Source organism: Gavialis gangeticus, unplaced genomic scaffold, assembly GCF_001723915.1.
Source record: "Gavialis gangeticus isolate Ggan-Ray unplaced genomic scaffold, GavGan_comp1, whole genome shotgun sequence".
Classification (NCBI taxonomy): domain Eukaryota; kingdom Metazoa; phylum Chordata; order Crocodylia; family Gavialidae; genus Gavialis; species Gavialis gangeticus.
Window position 1 is genome coordinate 13000176 of NW_017729003.1, and position 10224 is coordinate 13010399.

At 49.8% G+C, this 10224-nt stretch overlaps 1 protein-coding gene across 4 annotated transcripts in view; it reads right to left on the reverse strand.

The window, feature by feature from the left end:
- The window catches only part of COL13A1 (collagen type XIII alpha 1 chain), a 216933-nt gene that overhangs the window by 28793 nt on the left and 177916 nt on the right, over positions 1–10224 (reverse strand). For all 4 annotated transcript variants that reach the window (XM_019507839.1, XM_019507838.1, XM_019507837.1 and 1 more), the window contains 5 exons: positions 7897–8049; positions 7163–7261; positions 6469–6522; positions 6202–6243; positions 5117–5143 (listed from right to left, as the gene is read on the reverse strand). In XM_019507839.1, coding sequence (XP_019363384.1) covers positions 5117–5143; positions 6202–6243; positions 6469–6522; positions 7163–7261; positions 7897–8049 — 375 coding nt within the window. The remainder of the gene's footprint in view (positions 1–5116; positions 5144–6201; positions 6244–6468; positions 6523–7162; positions 7262–7896; positions 8050–10224) is intronic.

The following is a 10224-nucleotide window of genomic DNA, read 5'->3' on the forward strand; positions in this document are numbered from 1 at the left end:
CTGCAAACCCCACATCCCCCCCATCACACACCCACCATGTGTTAAGGAAACCAAGTGCAAACATTAAAACATTTAGATATTTAGGATTTATTTTATTATGATGCTAGGGACACTGGTAAGCTTCCAAACTGATTTCACATTGTAAATATAGCAATAAAACATTGCCCATCTGATCAATTCCTCTCTTTTGTTCTAATTGTGAAAGAACGTGGATTCTGGGTTATTTTAAAAAGTGAATTTGGGATGCTGCTTCAGCAGTCTAGCTGACACAAGGGGCTAGTGTCCCCAGGACTCAGCGGGGTGAGCCCTAGGGTCTGTTTCCCCCAGATTGTTGCCGGGGGGACTCTGTTACTGGACCTTCCTTTGGGTTGGACAAAGCATCAGCACCTGTGGTCTCAGGGGGTAGGTCCTGGCCAGCAGAGTGAGAGGCTTCCTCCATGGGCTCCTGTTAGGGACTGTCCAGCAGCCCCAAAGCCTTCTCCATGGGGATCACCCATTTGATCTTTCCACTGGGTGGGGTGTCGGGCACAGCCGGGGAGGCCCACGGGAGCTGGGCTGCTCCTTCATTCTGTGTGGTGGTCGGGGGGGAGGGGGAGGAATCTTCCATGTCAGAGGGCTTCAACTATGCCTGGACCTTCCTTTTGGCTTTGCGCCATGAGGGGACCTGCACCCACTCAGCCGTGGGGTGGTCCTCAGGAGGACAAGTTTCAGTAGGACAAGGTGAGGGTTGGATGGGTGGGGAAGCTACAGCAAAGACATGACTAGGGGCAGGAGTGCCCTACTTCCTTCTCCCCTTGGCTACTGCTGCCTTCTCTGGTACTCTGCCAAACTTCGTTTGGGGGCGAGGTCCCCTGAGCTCACAGAGGGGCTGGATGATGTGCCGGGGTGCCTGAGGGGGGAGCGGTACTAGTGGCAGGGGCATCCCTCTTGCCAGTGGGAGCTGAGGATGCCCTCTCCTCCTGGCCCATAGGGCACTCATGATGCAAGTGCCCTGGGACGTGGCACCAGAAGCATTGCAGGTCTCTCAGTGTATAGAAAACCCTCACCAGGGCCCCCTGAAAAGGAATCACAAGGCACCCCTTAGCCTCCAGCCATGTTCCTGCCACCAGCTGGATCATAACCTGGTGATGGAAAGAGTGCACTTGGCAGAGGCTGGGGTCTCGGCACCCCAGCAAGAAGGCCACCACTGGGGAGATAACTCTCTCCAGGGTTTGGAGCTGGGGCAGCAGGGGCCAATTAGGGATACAGGGAGGGACAGAGTTGAGTACCACCCCAGTGCCCAGCTCTTCTAGGGGCTCGAAGAGTATGTACTTGTTCTCTATTACAAGTCTCCTCTCCACTGCCTTTTGTGCAGCGTCCTCCAAGGCAAGGAAACAGACCCCCTTGCCGCCTGTGCATAGCTTCAGTTCCCCTGCTAGGGGGCCACATTGGTGGGGCCATGGTAGGGCGAGGGTCAGTCTAAGTGGGTGTGCTGGCTGATGTAGCATACCTGGTACCCTCAGGCACCAGTGGTCTAGGCTTGGGGCCCTTACCCTTCCCACCCCCAGCTGTGGAGGAGGCTGAAGAGAAACCCTTCCCACTGCCCTTTCCCTTGGTCCCTGATGGTGAGGGAGGAGGATTGGGACCCCCCTCTGGGGGAGGGGCCTGGCCCTTTTGGCTCCCTGACAGAGTTCTACCTGCCCTTGCAGCAGAGGTTGCAGGCTTCTCTACCCCTGGAGAAGTTTGGTTAGACTCTGCCTCCAGGGTGCAGGCTGCAGGGGCATGCATCCCCTCAGGGGCTTGGCTGGGATCTGCCCCAATAGTGGGGGCTGAAGGAAGCTCTGTGGGGGCATCTGCCCCCCCAGAATGTTCCTGCCCTGCCATTGCTTCACATGAGGGAGGAGAAAACAATAAAGAAAACCAAAATATAAAGTGGGCCTGGTGAATCTAATAGGGTGGGGTTGTGGGGGAAATGAGGTGGGGGTGGCTGAAGCTCAATGAGCTACAGCCCCACAGGGAAAAAAATCATGAAGGCTATGCTTGGGGAATGTGGGGGAGGGGGAAACACACACACAAGGGCTGTGGACACTCAAGCTGGCTTACTCAGCCACACAACGAACACCAGGCCAGGGGAAGTGGACCACAGGACTTACCACACAAGGGCAAAAACACAAAGGGAAGGCTGCTGGGGCAGATGTAAGAGATGGCTGGAGCAGTGGAGGGGTTTTGTTTGTTGAAGATCAGTCCAGGAGCCCCTCAAGCCTCCAGCCAGGCACTCAGCAGCAAAGCAATAGGTAGGAAAACAAAGCAGGATCAGATGCGGTGAGGCAGCTGTAAGGGAGTGCAGGAGCAATCCATCAATTAGGGAGTAATTCAGTGCAGGTGTGGTGTTGAGTGGTGCAGCAGGGAATCTCCCTCTCTCCTGAGAAAGGACAGGAGTAGAACAGACAGCAGCAGTAACAGCAACAGCAGTGGTAGTAGCCATCCAGTTCAGCCACTCAGGGTGTGCTTCAGGTGAAAGTGGAGGTGAAGGTGGGGGGTGGCCTGCTAAGGCAGCTGGGGCAGGCAAGGCACCTTTAGGCTCCAGCAGTGCTGGTGGGGGAGGGGCCCATAGGCAGTGCAGGCTCCATCTCCAGGCTGTCCCCTGACTGCAGCTTGGTGGTGGGCTGGGCAGCAGGCTGGAACAGGGGTGCAGAAGCTGGCGTGTGGTGGGCACCTCCCTGAAGGGGGGCAGTGGCATGCAGCAAAGGACCCCCCATGGAGGGGGGGGCAGCAACAGCAGCCCAAACGAGGAAGGGGTGTAGCCTGCTTACCCCCAAAAGCTCTGAGAACAAGCTAGCAGTAGCCAAAAACAAGAAGTGGCCTGGCCATCTTCTCTCCAGAAGTTCCTGAAACCAAGCTTGCAGTAGCAGCAGCCTGGAGCAAGAAGGGGTGTAGCCAACTTCCTCCCAGAGGCTCCTATTTGTATCCTTCAAATACCATGGACCCTAAGGCCCACCTGGCTAACTACTGTTTGTGGCCAATGTGTGAAAGATACAACAGAATTCTTGGTACAAAGGCAAAAAACAGGACAGGAATGATGTGAGGGTCAAAGGGTCAAAACATGAAAATGAGTACGCCTGAGGGAGACAATGAGCAGAACCCTCTGGGCCGTACCCACTGGTTCTCAATACTTATCCAAGGAGCCGGTGGATGCTGCCCACTGGTGCTCTGCCCAGAAATGTGCATGAATAAGTGAGAGGAAAATGGCCCCACAGGCTCTCGGCACCTCCTGGCCAGAGCCTCCTTCTTGGTCAAGTACAGGGCCCACTTGGCCAGGGCCAGGAGGAGGTTGATCAGGAGGTCCCAGCACTTCGTGGGGCTGCAGATGGGGTAACCAAAAACAAAAAGGTGGGGAGTGAAATTCAACCAGAACCTCAGGAGGAGGTTTTGGAGGTGGAGGTGGAGGGGCTGCAGCCTGGTGCACTTGAGGGTCATGTGCAGCAGGGTCTCCCTCTCCCTGCAGAAGGGGCAGCAGACCGGGGTGTCCGTGAAGCTTGCCACATTCACGCCCACGGCGATGGCTCCATGGAGGGGCCACCAGCTCAGGTCCCCAGTGGCTCATGGGATGAGGGTGGAGTACAGACTCAGCCACTGGGGTGCCCAGGCCATGCCCTCGCTGAGCAGGTCCCGCCACTTGGTATCTGGGCAGGACACAAGGACGGCATGATGGATCATGAGGCACACAAGCATGTAGAGATGGTGGCCATGGATGGTGGAAAAGCAGACTGGTCTGGTGTCTTCCAGCCAGCTTAGGTGGTGAAGCAGGGAGCACCGTGAGGCTGGACGAGGTGCTGGCCCCACAACAAACTCCTGTGGGCTGGAGGACATGGCAGGGGGGGCGGTGGAGAACTGCCACCGCGCAGGACCTGGTCAACATAGGCAAGGGCGTTGGGATGTAGGGCCTCAGAGGCTCCTGAGGGCAAGGAACCCTAAGCTGCTGGGGCCAGCACAGCTGGAGGCCCCAGGCTCTAGCTCCCCCTGGCTGCAGATCCATGAGGAGCCAGGCAGGGTTATTTTGCCCCAAGTGGCACAACTTGCTCCACAACAAAGTGCATGTCCGGGCATGTGTGCTGAGGCAAAAAGCCTCGGCTCAAATTTGCACCACTTCTATTTGAGCTGCTGCAAGCACACATGCTTTCATGTGTGAATGTGCCCTCTGGGTCTTTCTGATACATGGCAGTGCAGATTATGAGGACTGCAGGATGCATAGATTTTTCATACAAGTGATAGTAGTGTTTAGCAGATTACTGAAAACTGATAGTTATATATTTATATTATACCCCAAACCTGGGGATTATAAGATGGATATATTTATTCTATTTTTAGCATCTTGAAAGCCATCTGGAGTGCAGTGCATTAACATCTGTCCTCAAAGTGTTGGTTCTTTTAATGGCATCATTCAAATTAGTACTATAAATATATTGTATGTGTAGACTTGCATAGCTATGTATCAAGCCTGTACATTTTCCAACCTTAAAAGAGAGGTTTTGAAACCACATAATTGGATGAAAAGCAACATGTTGATCTGGTGGTGATGTTTTATTGTCAAAACATGATGTTTTGTTGAAGCTGAATAACTTGGAATTCACTGGGCATGAATAACTTTAGGCTGGAAATTAGAAAAAGGTTTCTAATCATCAGACAAAACACTCTGGAACAGCCTTCCAGTAGGGGTTGTGGAAGCAAAAATCCTAATTAGTTTTAAGATGGTCCATAAGAAGTTTATGAAAAGGATTATGTAACATGTTTTTTTGAAATAGCAGAAGACTGGTTTGACTCAGGAAGTCCTTTCCAGTTTTGTGCCCTATGTGTTTATATTTCACGGAGAATTATCAATTTTGATAATACTTCTAAGGTCCAGAGTGGGCTCTCAAGTTTTCTGGCAGACAGAGAAAGGGAGGCAGAGAGATAGAAATCAGAGACCCGATTTTTTTATCCCAAACTGACATAGCTCTGTTTTGCAAAACACATTGAATAGGTTTTACCTCCAGTTCAAAAATAAATTATGAAAACTATAAAGTTGTTACTAAACAGAATTTATCTCCTCTGGCTACCCTGAGTCAAAATGTCAATACTGAATGCTTTACAGCCTTACCTTCGGTCCTGGAAGGCCTTGAGGACCCTACATTTGAGATAAGAAATAAGAAAAATGGTATTTTACTAAGCTAGTTTTAAATCCCAGTATCCTGGTTCCACATGCAGTGTGTTAACTTCTGTTTCTGACACGCTGAACTCACATACATTTAAACAAACATTGCCTCAGAATATCTTTCTGTCTGTATTAAGATGCACTTCACATACTGCTCCAGTTTGGTAATGCAAAGAGTCTATCTAGGCACAGCCTGACAGTGGCTGTCTGCTACTAAGATCGTCTCCCTGGTTCATCCTCTGATCATATCATTCCCTTTCCTCTAACCCCTTTCTCTTTGCCTGTGCCTTAGGCATGTTTCCTTTCTTTACCCTTAACACTCATTGCACAATAGATTTACTCGTTTGCGGGATTTAGTATCAGTTGTATCAGTTGCCTGCTTCACTCTCTTAGGCTGCGTCCACATGAGCATGGAAGTTTGGTTCCTTGGGGACAACTTGCATGGGTACACCTTGTGCCACCACTAGTTATACCCAGGGAATGCCTGTGCCATGTGCCCTTTAGAGTGAGGCAGGTTACCCCAGGTTGGGTAGGGGAGGCTGCAGCAGTCTTACTTGGGATGCTGGGGTCCTCCTGGGGCTGCAGCAGTGACAATCCTGCCACTCAGAGCCTGGTGAGAAGCTGGAGCTTGGCTCTGGCCGGCCAGGCTCCAGATTTGAATCGTGTGTGATGCCTCTGTGTGCACCACTCCACTTTTTTTTTTTTTGCATGGTTTTTTTTAACCCCTGGATATCCAGGGGTCAAAAAAATCCCTGCGCTGCTCCCTTGCAGTGTGAAGAACAGCTGAATGTGCAGTATGTTCAGCCTGTTCAGTATGTTCCGCACAGCCATGCTCATCTGGACACAGCCTCAGTGTTTCCAAGCTTCAGTACATCCGGTGCTTTTCCTCCTCAAACCCTTACACACATTTTTCCATGCCACATTTTATGCAAGTCACATAGTCCTTGGTAAAACCTGTACAGCCACTGCCCCATCATTGTTCAACTTCTTCCTCATGCTGCATCCCCCCAAAATAATTAATCAAAACTTACTGAAGCACCAGGTGGACCTTGGGGCCCAGGTGGCCCAGATACCTAAAAATGAAAAGTAAAATAGTCATTCCCATAATAAATGCTGCAGCAGAAGCACAAGCTATGATTAGCAGAAAAGCAGGAAGTTGGGCGGCTCATGAAGCCCATGGAGATGCTATTGTGTTGGTGATAATGTGGTTTGTGTGGGACGAGCAGAGTTCCAAGAAGCACTGGTGCCAAGATTCAATTTTGCCCCTTCTGATCTTACAGGAAAAAAACAATACTTACTGACTCCCCTGGGCTTCCTTTTTCTCCTTCTTCTCCAGGTTCTCCCTTCTCTCCCTGAAAAACACAACAATAGAACCAATGCATACAGTAGCACCAGTGAGAGGTCTAGCTTCATCACTAGTAATGTATGATATACTCACAAGGTTAGAAGAAGAAATCACTCAAAGGTGGAAAGAAGACTTAACATTTATTCATATAATTCACATACAGGTGTCTGAAAGTATTGCCACACAATGGATTTTCTGTGGGGTGTGGACAGTTAGGCTAGTATCTGTTGTTCTCACACTGGCATGCAGGGTACAATTTTCAAAGGTGTCTGGGGTATGTCTCCTCTGCAGAGAGCAGTATGGTGTAGAGATAGCCAAGCATGGAGCTCAGTGTGAGAAGCAGAGTAAACTGACCTGCAGCAAACTGCATGCTGCTGTGGCTGGATTACAACTGGTGTCTGAGCTAGATCATTAGCTATCCTATACCACATTGCAGTCATCAATGTAGACAAACATGATATAGGAGTCCAAACCCTATTAGATTTCAATGAGATTTAAACCAATTTTCAAAAGGGACATAAGGACTTGGGAGTCTCAGGTTTCTCAGTTACTGAGGTGCTTTTGAAAATGTTAGCCTCAGTATTTTGTACTTTGTGTATCCTCTGCTTAACCCATCTTAAAAAGTCCATGTTTCTTTGCACTCTTACTGTAAGTCCTGGAAGTCCAATTGGACCCGGTAATCCAGAAGATCCTGGTATCCCTTTGTCACCTTGTTCTCCTTTCTCCCCAGTTGGGCCATCGAGACCCTACAGAGCAAGAAAGACTTTTGTTTCTTTCAGTACTTAATCATGCAAATGAGAGAGTGACAACATTGAACCAAAAGATGAAAAGCTCTTTTTGTTCCATGAACTTTGGCAGTAATCTTTACCCAGATGACCCATTAAACTTGTTGCTTCCCTCCAATAGAAACCCTTTGGTTACTAGTGCAAATAAGGATATACATGTGCTTAAATGTTTTACTTCCTGAAGACCTTAATAGCCATTGTGACATGTTTTATTTCTGCAACTCTGGGTATTATTCCCATGCTTAATATGATGCTTACACTGAAATGTTTTGCTGGATTGGTGCCATAATCTCATCCTAATACTAACCATAAGATTGTGGATATATGTGGAATCTCATGGAAAACATGTTCTATAAAGCAAAATTAATTATCATTTAATTTGGAGAACCTATTAAGATGTGACACTCTGCTAACAGCTGGGAGTCTCAACACTTCTACACTTACATACACTGTATACTACAGTTGACCCTCTCCCTAAATTTTGCGTCTGAGATTCTCAGTGTTCAAGGGGGTTCATATCTACACATTGTGCCCATTTCTGCTGTGAACCTCAGCAAAGACAATTCACTGCTCTAAGGTGCTTAGTACCTACTCACCGGTGAGCCAGCTTGTCCTGCCTCCCCTTTGTCTCCTTTCAGTCCTGGAGTCCCCATAAGTCCAGGCTCTCCCTTTACTCCTGGAGGTCCATCCTTTCCTGAGGGCCCTTGGGGACCAAGAGGCCCCATTTCTCCTGGTTTACCTCGTGGACCCTAAAAAATACCCATACCATTAAAAATAGTACTCTATACAGTTAGGTCAAAGGGCCTCCCAACCCTATCAGTCCACTGTTAGCATGATTAAGCCCCCCATTTACATTTGGGTTGACTGGGAAAGCCCTTTGGAAACAAGTCCAGGGTGGCACTTGAACTGGAGTCATAAGACAACACCTCAGTCAAGATGTCTCTGCTGTTGTTTACGACTTGGGAAAGAAATAAAAAAGATTAGGGCAGGAGTTAATGGGCCTAACTGTCATTATTCCAGCAATGTGAAGGGGAGTGCAGTAAATGTACTGTACAGAGAGATAAGAAGTCAAGGACTTATTGAAAACAAGACTCAATCCCTATTTCTCAATTGTAACGTTCGTTGTAGGTTGTTTGAAACAAGTGATGGAGTTTACTGGTACTTTCATATCAACTTCCTTTTTTGCAGAGAAAAATGGTTTTTACAACTGCAAGTAACCTTTGAATAATGGGAAAAACATTAGTGCAATTGCTTTACGTAAAAGAGATGTATGACTGTTTAGTGAAAAGGCAGATGTGACAGGGAACCCCCTACCTCTGTTACTGGAAAGTAGAGCACAGGGCTGGATAGGGAGAACAATACCAGTGTAGCCTGCAAAAAGCCTGGCACATGTGGCGGGCTCACTGCTTTTGCCTGGCAAGCCCGGCTTGGAGAAGGACACTTTGGATTGGTGGAACATTTCCACCAATCAGGTAACAGCTGGGAGAGGCTTACCCTGCCCCTATTCAGGATGGGGTGGGGATGAGAGGAGCCCCTGCACCTGATTGAAGACTGCACTTTGCAGGTCTGGTGGACTTCAGGGGCAGGGCCTCTGGTGTAAATACAAGCCCAGTGTGCTCAGCATGCTGGGCAGATGGAGCGAGGGACTCAAGAAGAGCGGAGCCAAGAAAAGCTGGGGAGCTCTCCCCCAGCGGGCAATAGGCCCAAGGCTCCTGAAGCCGCCACTGGAGCAGCCTCGGGAGCAGTGCGAGACCACTTGGGCTGTTGATAGCACGTGGGGACGGTGCGGGGAGACCTGGTTCTGGGAGCAGTGTGAGACTGCTCGGGCCCATCATGGTGCACAGTTCAGTGCACAGAGCCCAGGCTTTGGGAGCTGCAAGTAGTGGCTCGAGCCTGCAACCCTGGCAGGGCCAGGAGGCCACACAGTGCACAGGGCAGCGCACAGGGTAAGGGCCTTGGGGCTGCAGTGAGGCGGCTCAGTCTCCATCTCCTGGCAAGCGGCCAGGTCCCCTGGTGCTCAGAGTGGTGCACAGGCCCAAGCCTTGGGAGCCAGGGAGTAGTGGAGGTTGCTTGGGTTAGCCACCCTGCGTGAGGATGGCTGGCTGGAGCCTGAAGGGCCCGGCCTGTGCTAAAAGAGCCCTCAGTGCCGAAGCCAGGGCATGGGGAAATAGTAGTGCTGCAGTGTGAGGCCCAGCACCCAGAAGCCAGCAGCAGTGGTGCAACAGCTGAGAGGAGCTGAGCCCTCGGTGCCTCGAGCAGGGTACAGGATGGGGAGGAACCCAGCAGTGCAGGAGAGGCCTGCAGAGGCACTCCAGCAGAGGAGACCCCATCAAGCTGCACCCTGACCACTACCACCTTGGGTCCCACAGGGGAAAGATGTTTGGGGGGGGCAAACCCAGAGAAGGGGCTGGGTGAGCAGCCCTCCCCCTGCCTAGTCAAGGCCCTAGGGGAGGGGCTCTTGGTGCTTCCTGGACACCCTCCCGAAGGGACCCCATTGGAAGGAGGACTATCTATCTCTTGCCATGGGTCAGGGACTATATTAAGGAATAGATGTTACTAAGATTGTTCATGTTTGCACCTTATATTTTGTAATTGAAATGTTGTATTGTGATGTTGTAAATAGTGTTATTTAGGGTTTGACTTTGGTTATTGGTTAATGTTCACTGTATAAATATATGTATATGATATTTTTATGTTTATGTATATTATAACTCAATAAATTGTATATAGTTAAGAACTTTGGGCTTGGGCTAACTCTATAGAGGAAAGAGGGATATGCTTGAAATTCTGGCATCCCTCTCACAGCACCCCCTCCTGCCTACCCATCCCACCCTATTGAGAATAGGGCACAGCCTTGGGTGTACCCAGGTTACATTAGTAACCAATGGCTCAATGTGTAGTAGACAGCCAATATCAAGTAGAGT